Below are 22,220 nucleotides of genomic sequence, written 5' to 3'. Positions count from 1 at the left end.
TCCTCCCATAACACCCACCCACACAGCGCATTGATACTTTATCCTTCCATAACACCCACACACGCAGCACATTGATGCATTATCCTTCCATAACCCTCACACAGCACATTGATACATTATCCTTCCATAACACCCACCCATACAGCGCATTGATACATTATCCTTCCATAACACCCACCCACACGGCACATTGATGCACTATCCTTCCATTACATTTACATTTAAGTCATTTAGCAGACGCTCTTATCCAGAGCGACTTACAAATAACACCCACACAGTACATTGATACATTATCCTTCCATAACACCCAACACAGCACATTGATACATTATCCTTCCATAACACCCAACACAGCACATTGATACATTATCCTTCCATAACACCCAACACAGCACATTGATACATTATCCTTCCATAACACCCAACACAGCACATTGATACATTATCCTTCCATAACACCCACCCACCAAACACAGCACATTGATACATTATCCTTCCATAACACCCACCCACCCACACAGCACATTGATACATTATCCTTCCATAACACCCACCCACACAGCACATTGATGCATTATCCTTCCATAACACCCACCCACGTGGCACATTGATGCATTATCCTTCCATAACACCCAACACAGCACATTGATACATTATCCTTCCATAACACCCATCCACGCACACAGCACATTGATACATTTTCCTTCCATAACACCCACCCACACACACAGCACATTGATACATTATCCTTCCATAACACCCACCCACCCACCCACACAGCACATTGATACATTATCCTTCCATAACACACACCCACCCACACAGCGCATTGATACATTATCCTTCCATAACACACACACACCCACACAGCACATTGATACATTATCCTTCCATAACACACACACACACCCACCCATGCACACAGCACGTTGATACATTATCCTTCCATAACACCCACCCACCCACACAGCACATTGATACATTATCCTTCCATCCATACCACCCACACACAGAGTAGAAACCCCCCATCCCGAACTATCCTTAGGACTTGTTATTCCAACCCCTAACATTCATTTAATCCATAACAACCTCTTTACACCACACCTGCCTCGTAACTGTCTGCCCTAGACTGGCTCGTAACTGTCTGCCCTAGACTGGCTCGTAACTGTCTGCCCTGGACTGGCTCGTAACTGTCTGCCCTAGACTGGCTCGTAACTGTCTGCCCTAGACTGGCTCGTAACTGTCTGCCCTAGACTGGCTCGTAACTGTCTGCCCTAGACTGGCTCGTAACCGTCTGCCCTAGACTGGCTCGTAACCGTCTGCCCTAGACTGGCTCGTAACCGTCTGCCCTAGACTGGCTCGTAACCGTCTGCCCTAGACTGGCTCGTAACCGTCTGCCCTAGACTGGCTCGTAACCGTCTGCCCTAGGCTGCCTCCCACTCCAACCAACCTCTATAGTCCCAAGTAACATTCACTGTACTGTCTGTCGTCTGTAGTGCCCATATCCTCAACCAGCAACCACACACACCCACTCAGTGTATAGACACAAGGGGGGTTGTCTGCGAGTGACATGGAATCCATATGTCCTCATTCAGGTCTAAAAGGAGCCCAGTTAAAGGAGGAATTTTACAGTAACATGGGGAGAGAGAGTGTAAGGCTTCGTCCTAAATGGCCTGATGGACCTGCCGCATCACATGGTCTGAACGCCTCTCTCTCTGATCTCACTTCATAGACCCATGGAGGGAGATGGAGGGTGGCGGCGGGGCTTTGGGTGGCTGGATGTAGGGAAGGTTGCGTCCCAAATGGCCCCCTATTATTCCATATATCGTAACTACTTTTGACCAGAGCCTTGTGTGGGGGTGTGCACTATATAGGGAATAGGTCTAAGGTGAGGTGGCGGGGGATGCGGTTTTGGATCACTGAACACATCTCCTGTTCTGTCCCTGTTCTTTATTTATTTATTTATTTAGGCCAGTTGAGAACTAGTTCTCATTTACAACTGCGACCTGGCCAAGATAAAGCAAAGCAGTGCGACACAAACAACAACTCAGAGTTACACATGGAATAAACAAACATACAGTCAATAATGCAATAGAAAAAGTCTATATACAGGCAATAAATTGGCCATAGTAGCCTCAGATTTCCGCTTTATTACGTATAGTCGGACGTGTGCGGAACGGTTATTAGCAATTGTGGGCGGGAGTGGCTGAACAAACAGCTGACCTGGGCACCGTGTGTGTGTGTGTGTGTGTGTGTGTGTGTGTGTGTGTGTGTGTGTGTGTGTGTGTGTGTGTGTGTGTTGTGTGTGTGTGTGTGTGTGTGTGTGTGTGTGTGTGTGTTTGTGTCAAGGCTATTCTAGCAGAAGACTGGCTTGAGGAGGCTGGATAGTGGATGGGTTACCCTGAATGAATAAGCGATCTGAAGCCATCTCAATAGCCACTCATTGCAGTAACACAGACACTCTCTGTTACACAAGTCGTTAGTATGGAGATGACACTAATTGACTCCATACAAGCTGTGCTGGACAGTACAAGCCTGGTTAGGGGCAGGCAAATGAAGAGGTCAGTCCGTACTGAAATCAACCCCATGTCATAAAATAATCCAAATTATTTTAGGAATTGTGACAGTGTGAAGTGACCTTTATCCACCCCTCTTGCTGTGGGGTGTGTTTACTCCTGTCTCTCTAAGAAAAAATCTAAAATGATCAGCAGATTTAGCAGCTTTACTGTGGGTGTCACGGAAATTATCCATTATATTCTGTGCCAGCCAGGCACATTGTAAAGCGGAGAATGTTATACAGAATTATGCACTATTAAATGTCCAGAATCCCAGGACAGTCAGTATTATCACAGGTTCCTATGTCTGGGTGGGCTAGAACCAACCTGCCGCTGGCTCTAGCTTCTAACTGGAGGTGATCCTGCCTCATTAGCGCATGTTCAAGTCTCTTTTGAAGCCATGTTCATAGGAGATTGAACTTTGAACTGAAAGTGTCCTCACTACAGCACCACAGCATGATCTGATTGAACAAAAACAGAGCGGTGAGGATCTATAACTGGCCGACGCTGCCAGACCTCTTTGTTCTTCAGTGTTAGCAGACCGGGAGGGAGTATCGCTGGGGGGTATTGATGAGCACCAGGGCTACAGACACATGCGGTCGAACGCGTGCATGTGTGTAAACGCGCACACACACGCTTGCACAGAACATCAGCCACTGTGTTTCTCCACTGTGTTATAAAGGCTCTGTTTACTTGGCTGCCCTTATCCCAGTGATAGTGCTGGGTCGATGTGTCTTGTCTTGTCTGGTTGGCTGGTTGACTACCTAGCCCTGAATAAAGCAACCACTGCTATGTTCAGTCCCTCTGGCCCGCTAAATGAGAAAACAGGCAGGCAGGCAGGCAGACCTAGACAGGCTGAGTGACAGACAGTTAGACAGGCTAACAGTTAGACAGGCTAACAGTTAGACAGGCTGACTGTTAGACAGGCTGACTGTTAGACAGGCTGACTGTTAGACAGGCTGACTGTTAGACAGGCTGACTGTTAGACAGGCTGACTGTTAGACAGGCTGACTGACGGACAGTTGGACGGACGGACAGTTGGACGGACGGACAGTTGGACGGACGGACAGTTGGACGGACGGACAGTTGGACGGACGGACAGTTGGACGGACGGACAGTTGGACGGACGGACAGTTGGACGGACGGACAGACGGACGGACGGACGGACGGACGGACAGTTGGACAGTTATGGACAGTTGGACAGTTATGGACAGTTGGACGGACGGACAGTTGGACGGACGGACGGACGGACAGTTGGACGGACGGACAGTTGGACGGACGGACAGTTGGACGGACGGACAGTTGGACGGACGGACAGTTGGACGGACGGACAGTTGGACGGACGGACAGTTGGACGGACGGACAGTTGGACGGACGGACAGTTGGACGGACGGACAGTTGGACGGACGGACAGTTGGACGGACGGACAGTTGGACAGACGGACAGTTGGACAGTTATGGACAGACGGACAGACGGACAGTTATGGACAGTTTGACAGACGGACAGACGGACAGTTATGGACAGTTTGACAGACGGACAGACGGACAGTTATGGACAGTTGGACAGACGGACAGTTATGGACAGTTGGACAGACGGACAGTTATGGACAGTTGGACAGACGGACAGTTATGGACAGTTGGACAGACGGACAGTTTGACAGACGGACAGTTGGACAGTTTGACAGACGGACAGACGGACAGTTATGGACAGTTTGACAGACGGACAGACGGACAGTTATGGACAGTTTGACAGACGGACAGTTATGGACAGTTTGACAGACGGACAGACGGACAGTTATGGACAGTTGGACAGACGGACAGTTATGGACAGTTGGACAGACGGACAGTTATGGACAGTTGGACAGACGGACAGTTATGGACAGTTGGACAGACGGACAGTTATGGACAGTTGGACAGACGGACAGTTATGGACAGTTTGACAGACGGACAGTTTGACAGACGGACAGTTGGACAGTTTGACAGACGGACAGTTGGACAGTTGGACAGACGGACAGTTGGACAGTTATGGACAGTTTGACAGACGGACAGACGGACAGTTATGGACAGTTTGACAGACGGACAGACGGACAGTTATGGACAGTTTGACAGACGGACAGACGGACAGTTATGGACAGTTGGACAGACGGACAGTTATGGACAGTTGGACAGACGGACAGTTATGGACAGTTGGACAGACGGACAGTTATGGACAGTTGGACAGACGGACAGTTATGGACAGTTGGACAGACGGACAGTTATGGACAGTTGGACAGACGGACAGTTATGGACAGTTGGACAGACGGACAGTTATGGACAGACGGACAGTTATGGACAGTTGGACAGACGGACAGTTTGACAGACGGACAGTTGGACAGTTTGACAGACGGACAGTTTGACAGACGGACAGTTTGACAGTTGTACGGACAGTTTGACAGACGGACAGTTTGACAGTTGTACGGACAGTTTGACAGTTGTACGGACAGTTTGACAGTTGTACGGACAGTTGTACGGACAGTTGTACGGACAGTTGTACGGACAGTTGTACGGACAGTTGTACGGACAGTTGTACGGACAGTTGTACGGACAGTTGTACGGACAGTTGTACGGACAGTTGGACAGTTGGACAGTTGGACAGACGGACAGACGGACAGTTTGACAGTTTGACAGTTTGACAGTTTGACGGACAGTTGGACTGACGGACAGTTGGACTGACGGACAGTTTGACAGTTTGACAGTTTGACAGTTGGACAGTTTGACAGTTGTACGACAGTTTGACAGTTGTACGGACAGTTTGACAGTTGTACGGACAGTTTGACAGTTGTACGGACAGTTGTACGGACAGTTGTACGGACAGTTGTACGGACAGTTGTACGGACAGTTGTACGGACAGTTGTACGGACAGTTGGACAGACGGACAGACGGACAGACGGACAGACGGACAGTTTGACAGTTTGACAGTTTGACAGTTTGACAGTTTGACAGTTTGACAGTTTGACAGTTTGACAGTTTGACAGGACAGTTGGACAGTTTGACGGACAGTTATGGACAGTTTGACAGACGGACAGTTGGACAGTTGGACAGACGGACAGTTGGACAGTTGGACAGACGGACAGTTTGACAGACGGACAGTTTGACAGACGGACAGTTATGGACAGTTGGACAGACGGACAGTTATGGACAGTTTGACAGACGGACAGTTTGACAGACGGACAGTTTGACAGACGGACAGTTATGGACAGTTGGACAGACGGACAGTTATGGACAGTTTGACAGACGGACAGTTTGACAGACGGACAGTTTGACAGACGGACAGTTTGACAGACGGACAGTTTGACAGACGGACAGTTATGGACAGTTTGACAGACGGACAGTTATGGACAGTTTGACAGACGGACAGTTATGGACAGTTTGACAGACGGACAGTTGGACAGTTGGACAGACGGACAGTTGGACAGTTGGACAGTTGGACAGTTGGACAGACGGACAGTTGGACAGTTGGACAGACGGACAGTTGGACAGACGGACAGTTTGACAGACGGACAGTTTGACAGTTGGACAGACGGACAGTTTGACAGACGGACAGTTATGGACAGTTTGACAGACGGACAGTTTGACAGTTGGACAGACGGACAGTTTGACAGACGGACAGTTATGGACAGTTTGACAGACGGACAGTTTGACAGACGGACAGACGGACAGTTGGACAGACGGACAGTTGGACAGACGGACAGTTGGACAGACGGACAGTTGGACAGACGGACAGTTGGACAGACGGACAGTTGGACAGTTGGACAGACGGACAGTTGGACAGTTGGACAGACGGACAGTTGGACAGACGGACAGTTTGACAGACGGACAGTTATGGACAGTTTGACAGACGGACAGTTTGACAGACGGACAGTTATGGACAGTTTGACAGACGGACAGTTTGACAGACGGACAGTTATGGACAGTTTGACAGACGGACAGTTATGGACAGTTTGACAGACGGACAGTTATGGACAGTTTGACAGACGGACAGACGGACAGTTGGACAGACGGACAGTTGGACAGACGGACAGTTGGACAGACGGACAGTTGGACAGACGGACAGTTGGACAGTTGGACAGACTGACAGACTGACAGTTTGACAGACGGACAGTTTGACAGACGGACAGTTATGGACAGTTTGACAGACGGACAGTTTGACAGACGGACAGTTATGGACAGTTTGACAGACGGACAGTTTGACAGACGGACAGTTATGGACAGTTTGACAGACGGACAGTTATGGACAGTTTGACAGACGGACAGTTTGACAGTTTGACAGACGGACAGTTATGGACAGTTTGACAGACGGACAGTTTGACAGTTTGACAGACGGACAGTTATGGACAGTTTGACAGACGGACAGTTTGACAGTTTGACAGACGGACAGTTATGGACAGTTTGACAGACGGACAGTTTGACAGTTTGACAGACGGACAGTTATGGACAGTTTGACAGACGGACAGTTTGACAGTTTGACAGACGGACAGTTGGACAGTTGGACAGACGGACAGTTTGACAGACGGACAGTTATGGACAGTTTGACAGACGGACAGTTATGGACAGTTTGACAGACGGACAGTTTGACAGACGGACAGTTATGGACAGACGGACAGTTTGACAGACGGACAGTTATGGACAGTTTGACAGACGGACAGTTTGACAGTTTGACAGATGGACAGACGGACAGTTTGACAGACGGACAGTTTGACAGACGGACAGTTTGACAGACGGACAGTTTGACAGACGGACAGTTTGACAGACGGACAGTTTGACAGACGGACAGTTTGACAGACGGACAGTTTGACAGACGGACAGTTTGACAGACGGACAGACGGACAGTTGGACAGTTGGACAGTTTGACAGACGGACAGTTTGACAGACGGACAGTTTGACAGACGGACAGTTGGACAGTTGGACAGACGGACAGTTTGACAGACGGACAGTTATGGACAGTTTGACAGACGGACAGTTTGACAGACGGACAGTTTGACAGACGGACAGTTATGGACAGTTTGACAGACGGACAGTTATGGACAGTTTGACAGACGGACAGTTTGACAGTTTGACAGATGGACAGACGGACAGTTTGACAGACGGACAGTTTGACAGACGGACAGTTTGATAGACGGACAGTTTGACAGACGGACAGTTTGACAGACGGACAGTTTGACAGACGGACAGTTTGACAGACGGACAGTTTGACAGACGGACAGACGGACAGTTTGACAGACGGACAGTTTGACAGACGGACAGTTTGACAGACGGACAGTTTGACAGACGGACAGTTTGACAGACGGACAGTTTGACAGACGGACAGTTTGACAGACGGACAGTTATGGACGGACAGTTTGACAGACGGACAGTTTGACAGACGGACAGTTTGACAGACGGACAGTTATGGACAGTTTGACAGACGGACAGTTATGGACAGTTTGACAGACGGACAGTTATGGACAGTTTGACAGACGGACAGTTATGGACAGTTTGACAGACGGACAGTTATGGACAGTTTGACAGACGGACAGTTATGGACAGTTGGACAGACGGACAGTTGGACAGACGGACAGTTATGGACAGTTGGACAGTTGGACAGTTGGACAGTTGGACAGTTGGACAGTTGGACAGTTGGACAGTTGGACAGTTGACAGACGGACAGTTTGACAGACGGACAGTTTGACAGACGGACAGTTTGACAGACGGACAGGACAGACGGACAGTTTGACAGACAGTTGGACAGTTTGACAGACGGACAGTTGACAGTTTGACAGTTTGACAGACGGACAGTTTGACAGACGGACAGTTTGACAGTTTGACAGACAGACGGACAGTTTGACAGACGGACAGACAGACAGTTGGACAGTTGGACAGTTTGACAGGACGGACAGTTTGACAGACGGACAGTTTGACAGACGGACAGTTGGACAGTTGGACAGACAGACGGACAGTTGGACAGGACAGTTTGACAGACGGACAGTTATGGACAGTTTGACAGACGGACAGTTTGACAGACGGACAGTTTGGACAGTTTGACAGACGGACAGTTATGGACAGTTTGACAGACGGACAGTTATGGACAGTTTGACAGACGGACAGTTATGGACAGTTTGACAGACGGACAGTTGGACAGACGGACAGTTATGGACAGTTGGACAGTTGGACAGTTGGACAGTTGGACAGTTGGACAGTTGGACAGTTGGACAGACGGACAGTTGGACAGACGGACAGTTTGACAGACGGACAGTTTGACAGACGGACAGTTTGACAGACGGACAGTTTGACAGACGGACAGTTTGACAGACGGACAGTTTGACAGACGGACAGTTTGACAGACGGACAGTTTGACAGACAGTTGGACAGTTTGACAGACGGACAGACGGACAGTTTGACAGACGGACAGTTGGACAGTTTGACAGACGGACAGTTGGACAGTTGGACAGACAGACGGACAGTTTGACAGACGGACAGACAGACAGTTGGACAGTTGGACAGACGGACAGACGGACGGACAGTTTGACAGACGGACAGACAGACAGTTGGACAGTTGGACAGTTGGACAGACAGACGGACAGTTTGACAGACGGACGGACAGACGGACAGACGGACAGTTTGACAGTTTGACAGACGGACAGTTTGACAGACGGACAGACGGACAGTTTGACAGTTGGACAGACGGACAGACGGACAGTTGGACAGACGGACAGTTGGACAGACGGACAGTTGGACAGACGGACAGACGGACAGACGGACAGACGGACAGTTTGACAGACGGACAGACGGACAGTTTGACAGACGGACAGTTTGACAGACGGACAGATCAGGACCCCTGTCCATGTGATCTTGTTCATTATGATTCTAGAGTTAAAAAGCTGATCCTAGATCACCACTCTAAGACGATTCATGAATACGGGTCCAGTTCTTTCTATACTATGTCCCTCATACCCGCAGCAGTGGTACGTGACTGAGACAGTTTCTGATGCTATCTGTATGAGGAGAGTAAGCAGGGTCACTGAGGGCTATGTGTGGTCTTTCTACTGCGGGTTCATATTAGTCCTGTTTTACTGTTTCCACCCCCTCACACCTGTGGTGTATGGAGGACAGGTGTGTGTGTGTGTGTCTGCGTGTGTGTCTGCATGCCTTCATGTATTTGTGCAATTGTGCATCCGTAACTCGAGGTCCCCTGCTATCTCGTCCCCTGCTATCCCTTTTGTACTTTAACTATTTGCACATCATTACAACACTGTATTTAGACATATGACATTTGAAATGTCCCTATTGCTTTGGAACTGTTGTGATTGTAATGTTTACTATTAATTGTCAATTTCACTTTATTTATTATCTATTTCACTTGCTTTGCCAATGTAAACATGTTTCCCATGCCAATAAAGACCCTTAATTGAAGAGAGAGACAGAGGCACAGAGAGAGTATTTGTATCTGTATTTTAAGAGCCCATCTAATTAGCGCATAACGAGGGGCTTTGATGGTTCTATTAGCCTCTTAATGCCACCTCATCCAGACCCACTCAGGCCACACACACACACACACACACACACACACACACACACACACACACACACACACACACACACACACACACACACACACACACACACACACACACACACACACACACACACACACACACACACACACACACACACACACACACACACACACACACACACACTTTATTGCCGAGAGAGAAATGTCTTTCTTTTAGGTGCATCGACTGGGACACTCACAGTTCAGATAACTAGAGGAGTTGACCATGCTTTATAGCCAGATGGTAGAGAAGACAGCGGAATCCAACTGTCACTGCAGGATCTATGATCAGATGCTACATTTGATTTCCCTTTCAATCTCCTTAACTGTCACACGAGTGCAAGTGTAAAGCATTTGAGTTACAGGCCCCAGGTGAACACTAGTCAGCGTATGTCTCATAACTGTCACCTAACCTGGGACAGCTGTTAGTGCTCAGACAGTGAACTGGTTTATAAACTATATGACCAAAATGATGTGGACACCTGCTCGTCAAGCATCTCATTCCAAAATCATGGGCATTAATATAGAGTTGGTCACCTCCCTTTGCTGCTATAACAGCCTCCACTCTTCTGGGAAGGCTTTCCACTAGATGTTGGAACATTGCTGCGGAGACTTGCTTCCATTCAGCGACGAGCATTAGTGAGATCGGACACTGATGTTGCGCGATTAGGCCTGGCTTGCATTTGGCATTTCAATTCATCCCAAAGGTCTTCGATGGCGTTGATGTCAGTGCTCTGTGCAGGCTAGTCAAATTCTTCCACACCGATCTCGACAAACCATTTCTGTATGGACCTCTCTTTGTGCACGAGGGCATTGTCATGCTGAAACAGGAAAGGTCCTTCCCCAAACTGTTGCCACAAAGTTGGAAGCACAGAATTGTGCTTCCACTTCCATTCACTGAAACTAAGGGGCCTATCCCAAACCATGAAAAATGGCCCAGACCATTATTCCTCCTCCACCAAACTTTACAGTTGGCACTATGAATTGGGGAAGGTAGCGTTTTCCTCGCATCTGTCAAACCTCGATTTGTCCATTGGACTGCCAGATGGTGAAGCGTGATTCATCACTCCAGAGAATGTGTTTTCACTGCTCCAGAGTCCAATAGCGGCCAGCTCTACACCACTCCAGCTGACGCTTGCCGTTTCGGATGGTGATCTTAGGCTTGTGTGCGGCTGCTCGGCCATGGAAACCGATTTCATGAAGCTCCCGACGAACATATATTGTGCTGACATTGCTTCCAGAGGCAGTTTGGAACTCTGTAGCGAGTGTTGCAACCGAGGGCAGACAATTTCTACGCGCTACGCACTACAGCACTCTGTGATACCGTTCTGTGAGCTTGTGTGACCTACCACTTTGCGGATGAGCTGTTGTTGCTCCTAGACGTTTCCACTTCACAATAACAACACTTACAGTTGACCGGGGAAGCTGGTGGCATCCTATGACATTGCCACGTTGAAGGTAATTTAGCTCTTCAGAAAGGACATTCTACTGCGGTGAGTCTTCATGGGAAAGTACACACCTAGATTGTGCAACTCTTGCCCATTATTCTTCAAGCTCTGACAAATTGTTTATTGATTATTGCTAAACAACTATTTCCAGGTCTTGCCATAGATTTTCAAGTAGATTTAATTCAAAGCTGTAACTTGGCCACTCAGGACCATTCACTGTCTTCTTGATAAGCAACTCCAGTGTAGATTTGGCCTTGTATTTTACGTTAATGTCTTGCAGAAAGGTGAATTAATCTCCCAGTGTCTGGTGAAAAGCAAACTGAACTGAGTTATCCTCTAGTATTTTGCCTGTGCTTAGCTCTATTCCATACATGTTTTTATCCTGAAACTCCCCAGTCCTGAATGACTACAAGCATACCCATAACATGATGCAGCCACCACTATGCTTGAATATATGCAGAGTGGTACAATGTGTTTGGGGAAAGTCTTATACAACACAACACTTTGTATTCAGGACAACAAGTGAATTGCTTTGCCACATGTTTTGCAGTATTACATAGTTCCTTGTTGCAAACAGGGTGTGTGTTTTGAAATATTTGTTTTCCTTCTTTTCACTCTGTCATTAGGTTAGTATTGTGGACTAACTACAATGTTGTTGATCTATCCTTTAGTTTTCTCCTGTTTGATTAATTCAACTCTAACTGTTTTAAAGTCAGCATTGGCAACATGGTAAAATCCCTGAGCGGTTTCCTTCCTCTCTGGCGACTGAGTTAGGAAGGACGCCTGTGTCTGTGTGGTGACTGGGTGTATTGATACACCATCCAAAGTGTAATTAATAGCGTAGCGTAGCCTAGTGTTTAGAGCGTTGGACTAGTAACCGGAAGGTTGCGAGTTCAAACCCCCGAGCTGTCAAGGTACAAATTCCAGCTTTTCATTTTTTAAATTAATTTGTAAAAATGTCATGCATTTTTATTTCAGGCTATAACACAACCAAGTGTGGAAAAAGATAATGGGTGTGAATAGTCACTGTGTCACGCCTTGGTCATTGTATTTTGTGTTTTCGTTATATATTTGTTCAGGCCAGGGTGTGACATGGGTTTATTGTGTTGTCGTATTGGGTTTTTTGTAGGCATTGGGATTGTGGTTGATTAGGGGTGTGTCTAGTTTAGGCTTGGCTGCCTGAGGTGGTCCTCAATCAGTCAGGTGATTCTTGTTGTCTCTGATGGGGAACCGTATTTAGGTAGCCTGGGTTTCACTGTGTATTTCGTGGGTGATTGTTCCTGTCTTTGTGTTAGTGTTCACCAGACAGGCTGTATAGGTTTTCACGTTTTGTATATTTATTAAGTTATTTCATGTATCGCTCTTCTACATTAAAGACATGAGTAACCACCACACTGCATTTCGGTCCGACTCTCTTTCGACGAACGAACGCCGTTACACACTGTAGCTGACTGGTGCTACTCTTATCTAAGATGAGCTAGCTAACTAGCTAGCATAATTATTCTGTTTGATAGAGCAACGTTATTAGTTTCCCTACAACACTTTCATTCTAATACTACTCGGATCATATTTTTGACCTTCAACAGATTGTCAGGAAAAACAAACTCAGTTGGGAGACTAAAAGCTTTCAATTGAATGGTGATCTGTTTCATGTTGTGAGCACAGGGATGTATGAATGCCACCAGAGGGGGAATACAGACAAACAAAAGCCAAAGAGAAATATGCTGCTGAAATGAACAAGAAGGCAGTACTTTCAAAGACAGATCACTGTAATTCATTCCATACACGTTGACAACATTCATTTCATTTGATTAATGTTGAATTACTAACTAACAATGGAATGTTCCTCAATAAAATGCAAAATGTTGGGGCTTTAAACGGGTTTCCCAACTCCCGTGGCACTTTTTACAGTACCGTTTTATGTGTAATAGGAATACAGTTTGATATTCACTATCATGTAATATTGTCTAGGACTATACAAGTAACATGTATGTAAAGGGTATAAATAATGTATATGTAACGGCGTTCGTCTGTTGAAAGAATAGAGTCGGACCGAAATGCAGCGTGTTGGTTACTCATGACTTTAATGAATTAAATATGCGTTACATAAAATAACTGAAAGACGAAAACAACAAACGGAACGAAAACCTATCTGGTGAAACTACACAAAGACAGGAACAATCACCCACGAAATACAAAGCGAAACTCTGGCTCCCTAAATACAGTTCCCAATCAGAGACAACAAGGATCACCTGACTCTGATTGAGAATCGCCTCAGGCAGCCAAGCCTATACAACACCCCTAATCAGCCGCGATCCCAAATACTACTAACCCCAATACGAAAAACAACATATAAACCCATGTCACACCCTGGCCTACCTAAACATATAACAAAAACACAAAATACAATGACCAAGGCGTGACAGAACCCCCCCTAAGGTGCAGACTCCCGGACGCACCTCAAAATAGGAGGGTCCGGGTGGGCGTCTGTCCATGGTGGCGGTTCCGGCTCGGGACGTGGACCCCACTCCATTAATGTCCTTGTTCCTCCCCTTCGTGTCCTGGGATAATCCACCCTCTCCGCCGACCATGGCCTAATAGTCCTCACCCAGATCCCCACTGGACTGAGGGGCAGCTCGGGACTGAGGGGCAGCTCGGGACTGAGGGGCAGCTCGGGACTGAGGGGCAGCTCGGGACTGAGGGGCAGCTCGGGACTGAGGGGAAGCCCAGTACTGAGAGGAAGCCCAGTACTGAGAGGAAGCTCAGGCAGGTAGTAGGCTCCGGTAAATCCTGGCTGGCTGGCGGAACTGGAAGATTCAGGTTGACAAGCGGATCTGGAAGAGACTGGTTGACTGGCAGATCTGGAAGAGACTGGTTGACTGGCAGATCTGGAAGAGACTGGTTGACTGGCAGATCTGGAAGAGACTGGTTGACTGGCAGATCTGGAAGAGACTGGTTGACTGGCAGATCTGGAAGAGACTGGTTGACTGGCAGATCTGGAAGAGACTGGCAGATCTGGAATAGACTGGCAGATCTGGAAGAGACTGGTTGACTGGCAGATCTGGAAGAGACTGGCAGATCTGGAAGAGACTGGTTGACTGGCAGATCTGGAAGAGACTGGTTGACTGGCAGATCTGGAAGAGACTGGTTGACTGGCAGATCTGGAAGAGACTGGTTGACTGGCAGATCTGGAAGAGACTGGTTGACTGGCAGATCTGGAAGAGACTGGTTGACTGGCAGATCTGGAAGAGACTGGCAGATCTGGAAGAGACTGGTTGACTGGCAGATCTGGAAGAGACTGGTTGACTGGCAGATCTGGAAGAGACTGGCAGATCTGGAAGAGACTGGCAGATCTGGAAGAGACTGGCAGATCTGGAAGAGACTGGCAGATCTGGAAGAGACTGGCAGATCTGGAAGAGACTGGCAGATCTGGAAGAGACTGGCAGATCTGGAAGAGACTGGCAGATCTGGCAGATCTGGAAGAGCCTGGTTGTCTGGCAGATCTGGAAGAGCCTGGTTGTCTGGCAGATCTGGAAGAGCCTGGTTGTCTGGCAGATCTGGAAGAGACTGGTTGACTGGCAGATCTGGAAGAGACTGCTTGACTGGCAGATCTGGAAGAGACTGCTTGACTGGCAGATCTGGAAGAGACTGCTTGACTGGCAGATCTGGAAGAGACTGCTTGTCTGGCAGATCTGGAAGAGACTGCTTGACTGGCAGATCTGGAAGAGACTGCTTGTCTGGCAGATCTGGAAGAGACTGCTTGTCTGGCAGATCTGGAAGAGACTGCTTGTCTGGCAGATCTGGAAGAGACTGGTTGTCTGGCAGATCTGGAAGAGACTGGTTGTCTGGCAGATCTGGAAGAGACTGGTTGTCTGGCAGATCTGGAAGAGACTGGTTGTCTGGCAGATCTGGAAGAGACTGGTTGTCTGGCAGATCTGGAAGAGACTGGTTGTCTGGCAGATCTGGAAGAGACTGGTTGTCTGGCAGATCTGGAAGAGACTGGTTGTCTGGAAGAGACTGGTTGTCTGGAAGAGACTGGTTGTCTGCCGGCGCTGGGCTGACTGGCGGCACTGGCTGCGCTGGGCAGACTGGCGGCGCTGGGCAGACGGGAGACTTCTGCAGCGCAGGAGAGGAGAAAGGCTCTGGCTTGCGCTGAACAGGCGAGGGGCACTGGAGGCCTGGTGCGTGGTGCTGGAACTGGTGGTACTGGATCGAGGACCCACAGGAAGCCTGGTGCGGGGGCTGCTACCGGAGGACTGGTGGTGGAGGTGGCTCTGGATGGTGGACCGTGCAGGCGCACTGGAGCTCTTGAGCACCGAGCCTGCCCAAGCTGGCTGATACCCACTCTAGCCCGGCCAATAGGAAGGGCTGGTTACTCTGCACCCGCTGGAAACACCGTGCATAACACGGTGCCTGCCCGGTCTCTCTAGCCCAACGGTGAGCACAGGGAGTTTGCGCAGGTCTCCTACCTGGCATAACCATACTCCCTTCTAGCCACCTGGTGAGTTACCCAATAATTTTTTTTGGGCTGCTTTTCAGGCTTCCAACCGCGTCGCCGTGCTGCCTCCTCATGCCAGCGCCTCTCCGCTTTAGCCGCTTCTATTTCTTCCTTGGGACTGCGATATTCTCCAGGCTGAGCCCCCAGGGTCCTTTACCGTCTAATTCCTCCTCCCATGTCCAATTCTCCAAGTGGTGCAGCCTCTCCCACTGCAACTGCTCTTCACGATTAACAGGGAGAGTTGGCTCAGGTCTGAACCCTGACTCAGCCACTTCACCTCCCCCAATAAATAATTGGGGGTTACTTTCGGTTTTCGTTCTGTGTCGCCGTGTTTTCCTTTTAAACTCCATTCGCCTGTAGCCCTCTTCGCACTGCTGAAGCGAATCCCAGGTGGGCGCCTGCACTCTCTCTGGGTCGGCCGCCCACCTGTCGATTTCTTCCCACGTCATATACTCCATGCCTCTACCGTACATAACGTCCTCCTTTCGCTCCTGAAGCTGTCGCTGCCAGTTTACACACTGCTCGGTCCGTGAGTGGTGGGTGATTCTGTAACGGCGTTCGTCTGTTGAAAGAAGAGAGTCGGACCGAAATGCAGCGTGTTGGTTACTCATGACTTCAATGAATGAAAATGCGGTACATGAAATAACTGAAAGACGAAAACAACAAACGGAACGAAAACCTATCTGGTGAAACTACACAAAGACAGGAACAATCACCCACGAAATACAAAGTGAAACTCTGGCTCCCTAAATACAGTTCCCAATCAGAGACAACAAGGATCACCTGACTCTGATTGAGAATCGCCTCAGGCAGCCAAGCCTATACAACACCCCTAATCAGCCGCGATCCCAAATACTACAAACCCCAATACGAAAAACAACATATAAACCCATGTCACACCCTGGCCTACCTAAACATATAACAAAAACACAAAATACAATGACCAAGGCGTGACAGTATATGTAACAAAATATCTGTAAAAATGTAAAACAAAGTAACTTTTGTCCTCCTAATAGGGGGGTGGATGGGCCAATAAAATAAATACATTAAGAGTGTAAGTCGGGTTAGGCTGGTGAGTTACCCCTCTATAGAGTGGGGTTAGGCTGGTGAGTTACCCCTCTATAGAGTGGGGTTAGGCTGGTGAGTTACCCCTCTATAGAGTGGGGTTAGGCTGGTGAGTTACCCCTCTATAGAGTGGTGTTAGGCTGGTGAGTTGCCCCTGTGTAGAGTGGGGTTAGGCTGGTGAGTTACCCCTGTGTAGAGTGGGGTTAGGCTGGTGAGTTACCCCTGTGTAGAGTGGTGTTAGGCTGGTGAGTTACCCCTCTATAGAGTGGGGTTAGGCTGGTGAGTTACCCCTGTGTAGAGTGGGGTTAGGCTGGTGAGTTACCCCTCTATAGAGTGGGGTTAGGCTGGTGAGTTACCCCTCTATAGAGTGGGGTTAGGCTGGTGAGTTACCCCTCCTATAGAGTGGTGTTAGGCTGGTGAGTTACCCCTCCTATAGAGTGGTGTTAGGCTGGTGAGTTACCCCTCTATAGAGTGGGGTTAGGCTGGTGAGTTACCCCTCTATAGAGTGGGGTTAGGCTGGTGAGTTACCCCTCCTATAGAGTGGTGTTAGGCTGGTGAGTTACCCTCTATAGAGTGGGGTTAGGCTGGTGAGTTACCCCTCTATAGAGTGGGGTTAGGCTGGTGAGTTACCCCTCTATAGAGTGGTGAGTTGTGTTAGGCTGGTGAGTTACCCTTCCTATAGAGTGGGGTTAGGCTGGTGAGTTACCCCTCTATAGAGTGGGGTTAGGCTGGTGAGTTACCCCTCCTATAGAGTGGTGTTAGGCTGGTGAGTTACCCCTCTGTAGAGTGGTGTTAGGCTGGTGAGTTACCCCTCTATAGAGTGGTGAGTTGTGTTAGGCTGGTGAGTTACCCTTCCTATAGAGTGGTGTTAGGCTGGTGAGTTACCCCTGTGTAGAGTGGTGTTAGGCTGGTGAGTTACCCCTGTGTAGAGTGGGGTTAGGCTGGTGAGTTACCCCTGTGTAGAGTGGGGTTAGGCTGGTGAGTTACCCCTGTGTAGAGTGGGGTTAGGCTGGTGAGTTACCCCTCTATAGAGTGGGGTTAGGCTGGTGAGTTACCCCTCTGTAGAGTGGGGTTAGGCTGGTGAGTTACCCCTGTGTAGAGTGGGGTTAGGCTGGTGAGTTACCCCTCTATAGAGTGGGGTTAGGCTGGTGAGTTACCCCTGTGTAGAGTGGGGTTAGGCTGGTGAGTTACCCCTGTGTAGAGTGGGGTTAGGCTGGTGAGTTACCCCTGTGTAGAGTGGGGTTAGGCTGGTGAGTTACCCCTGTGTAGAGTGGGGTTAGGCTGGTGAGTTACCCCTGTGTAGAGTGGGGTTAGGCTGGTGAGTTACCCCTGTGTAGAGTGGGGTTAGGCTGGTGAGTTACCCCTCTATAGAGTGGGGTTAGGCTGGTGAGTTACCCCTGTGTAGAGTGGGGTTAGGCTGGTGAGTTACCCCTGTGTAGAGTGGGGTTAGGCTGGTGAGTTACCCCTCTATAGAGTGGGGTTAGGCTGGTGAGTTACATTTACATTTAAGTCATTTAGCAGACGCTCTTATCCAGAGCGACTTACAAATTGGTGCATTCACCTTATGAGTTACCTCTCTATAGAGTGGTGTTAAGCTGGTGAGTTACCCCTCTATAGAGTGGTGTTAAGCTGGTGAGTTACCCCTCTATAGAGTGGTGTTAAGCTGGTGAGTTACCCCTCTATAGAGTGGTGTTAAGCTGGTGAGTTACCCCTCTATAGAGTGGGGTTAGGCTGGTGAGTTACCCCTCTATAGAGTGGGGTTAAGCTGGTGAGTTACCCCTCTATAGAGTGGGGTTAGGCTGGTGAGTTACCCCTCTATAGAGTGGGGTTAGGCTGGTGAGTTACCCCTCTATAGAGTGGGGTTAGGCTGGTGAGTTACCCCTCTATAGAGTGGGGTTAAGCTGGTGAGTTACCCCTCTATAGAGTGGTGTTAAGCTGGTGAGTTACCCCTCTATAGAGTGGGGTTAGGCTGGTGAGTTACCCCTCTATAGAGTGGGGTTAGGCTGGTGAGTTACCCCTCTATAGAGTGGTGTTAAGCTGGTGAGTTACCCCTCTATAGAGTGGTGTTAAGCTGGTGAGTTACCCCTCTATAGAGTGGGGTTAAGCTGGTGAGTTACCCCTCTGTAGAGTGGTGTTAAGCTGGTGAGGTACCCCTCTATAGAGTGGGGTTAGGCTGGTGAGGTACCCCTCTATAGAGTGGGGTTAGGCTGGTGAGGTACCCCTCTATAGAGTGGGGTTAGGCTGGTGAGTTACCCCTCTATAGAGTGGGGTTAGGCTGGTGAGTTACCCCTCTATAGAGTGGGGTTAGGCTGGTGAGTTACCCCTCTATAGAGTGGGGTTAGGCTGGTGAGTTACCCCTCTATAGAGTGGGGTTAGGCTGGTGAGTTACCCCTCTATAGAGTGGTGTTAAGCTGGTGAGTTACCCCTTGCACTGTGAAGAGCTTTGGTTCTCTAGAAAGTTCCATATACTGTAAGTCCAGTCAGTTGTTATTTTAATAAATACCAAAAAGGTGAACTGCAAGGCTGTTGTATTAGATAAATACATGACTGTAGTAAGTGCCAAATAAAGTAACACGTTTTCATCTTTAATCAGACAATAATACACCAATAATAAATAAATACCAATCTGTGAAACAGTTCTGTGAAACTGTACATTTTACTTGTGGATATGTGTTAATTTGTTTACCTACATGCCATTTCTAAACAATGCAGATAGTGGAGTAACTTTGACTAAGGGCAAACATCATGATAAGCTTTGCAATCTGCGTTTCAATAAGACATCTGATTACCACTTTGCATTTAGAACGGTTGGTTTTATTAAATCTAGTAAATAACCAAAACATTGATGGATCACAAGATAAAAGAAAAGCATGTCTCTCGGCGGCCCCTGCAATCTGGTCGGCATGCGCGTCATCCAAATCCCTCGTATGATTGGTTGTTTCCCACAAACCATAAGCGTCATCCCACTGCCTCGTGATTGGTAGCTTTCTGACTTTCTGGCTGTGGTAACGAATGACGACCGAACTGACACTGTCCTTTCCCTTTTTTTACTGGTTTCTAGATCAGTTTCAAACAACATTAAGCCTGTATTTCAATGAGGCTAGATTGATTACAGTTAGAAGACTAGATGCAGAATTCATTCATTGCCTTCCGGGGTGAACATGGTCTAAGAGGAGAGCCTGGCGGTTGAGACATGGCGGTCACTGTCCTCATTTATGGATAGAGAGAGATGATTGGCTAAGGACGTGCACGGCCGTGGACACAGCTGATGGAACTAAAGTGACCTGTAATGAAGAAGATATAAGGAGAGCGAGAGAGAAAGAGAGACATGGACATGCAGAGAGAAAGACAGAGACGGAGAGAGCGAGACGGAGAGAGCGAGACGGAGAGAGCGAGACGGAGAGAGCGAGACGGAGAGAGAGAGACTGAGAGAAAGAGAGACATGGACATGCAGAGAGAAAGACAGAGAGACAGAGAGCGAGACGGAGAGAGAGAGACTGAGAGAAAGAGAGACATGGACATGCAGAGAGAAAGACAGAGACAGAGAGCGAGACGGAGAGAGCGAGACGGAGAGAGCGAGACGGAGAGAGCGAGACGGAGAGAGCGAGACGGAGAGAGCGAGACGGAGAGAGCGAGACGGAGAGAAAGACAGACAGACAGAAATGAGGGAGAGACAGACAGAAAGACAGAAAGACAGAAAGACAGAAAGACAGAAAGACAGAAAGACAGAGATGAGAGGGAGAGACAGAGAAGAGAGAATTTGTAATATTGGTTGGAGGTCTTTGTTCCGATTGACCCGTGGTCAAAAGGCCTTATTATTGATCTGGCGTCAGAGAAGGTCTATGGGGCTGAGGTGGTTCACAATGAGTCAATTTGAGGTCTGATTTGAGGTTGAATTCAAGTTGAAAAAGGGAACACAGCTGTTCAGCTCAAAGCAAAAAGTTGCTTAGATGCACTTCCACACCCACAACATATGCACCCGCGCACATGCACACTTGACCTTGTAGGCCTACAGTATAAACACACAAACACAGTTTTACTTGTTATTTTTTGGTTCCTTACTGTGACTTCCAGCTGCGGTCCTCCATGTGCACTTCTAATGTACAATGTAGACATAAGGCCCTTCAACAATGACTTAATACAGCCTTTATGAATCAATGAATAATCATGACAGTCCTGATGAGACATTGATTGAAGGCAGTGAGTAAGTGTGGTGGTGGTGGGGTGTCCTTAGGACATTATACACAATGGATCGGGCAGTGTGAGGTCAAACTGGGAACTAGGGCCCACGGGGTTCCGGTCAAATGTAGTCGACTAAATAGGGTGTAGGTTGCCATTTGGGACTCGGAGGACGTGTGTATTACGGTAATTGTCCAGTGAAACGAGTTACGGAAGGGTTTTGTTTTGTACTGTATTCCCGGGGAATTCTGAGATGAATAAAAATGCTATAAAAATAAAAACGACCAGACTTTTAGAAATCACGGAAAAGGGAAGTGACTCTCCTCAGCAGATGTATTAGGCCATGTTGTTACGAAGGTCTATTATGCTAATGTTTTAGTAACAACACGGCCTATTATGTTAATGTAGCAGTAACATGGTTGTTACGAATCCCTTTTGGCCCGACAGTCTAGGGGGGATGGTAATGAGACCCGTAACATAACTCATGCAAATGATTATTGTGACAAAGTAAAAGTGTGCACGAAATAACCACGACAACAGAAATCTACCGTCAAACTCTAGGTTTATTTGTAAACACACGGTAATGGGGGGAGCAGGAAAAGGGGCTGAGCTGGACCCAAGGAAAGAAACAATAAATATACAAAAACACACCCCTAAGCTAGACTAGCCTACTTTAACAACAACTAACTAACTAACCAAAAATACAGTGGGTGGTCCGCCCAGTTCTAACTAGTGTATTTAACAAAGTTCACCTACGGGTAGTGTATGCCCATGGGCGACTTGTCTTGGTTTCCCCCTTTTCCCACCAGCAATCAAACAAACACCAAAAACAATACTCACAGGTGATGACAAAGTGCTATGGAGGTGCTTAAACAAAAGAGAGGTTAAGACACAAAGCGAGAGTGA

The 22,220-nt window shown here is 48.1% G+C and overlaps 1 protein-coding gene across 1 annotated transcript in view; it reads left to right on the top strand.

Moving 5' to 3' along the window:
* Positions 1 to 3,761: 3,761 nt before the first annotated feature.
* LOC123995651 overlaps positions 3,762 to 22,220 on the top strand; it is a 36,860-nt gene continuing 18,401 nt past the window's right edge. Inside the window, exons 1-3 of the mRNA XM_046299304.1 lie at positions 3,762 to 3,968; positions 5,046 to 5,180; positions 5,373 to 5,455. Of these exons, the coding sequence (XP_046155260.1) occupies positions 3,762 to 3,968; positions 5,046 to 5,180; positions 5,373 to 5,455 (425 nt within the window). The remainder of the gene's footprint in view (positions 3,969 to 5,045; positions 5,181 to 5,372; positions 5,456 to 22,220) is intronic.

The sequence above is a fragment of the Oncorhynchus gorbuscha genome, linkage group LG02 (genome assembly GCF_021184085.1).
Source record: "Oncorhynchus gorbuscha isolate QuinsamMale2020 ecotype Even-year linkage group LG02, OgorEven_v1.0, whole genome shotgun sequence".
Classification (NCBI taxonomy): domain Eukaryota; kingdom Metazoa; phylum Chordata; class Actinopteri; order Salmoniformes; family Salmonidae; genus Oncorhynchus; species Oncorhynchus gorbuscha.
The sequence above is the reverse complement of the archived record's forward strand: the minus strand, read 5'-3'. Positions and strand labels throughout refer to the sequence as shown.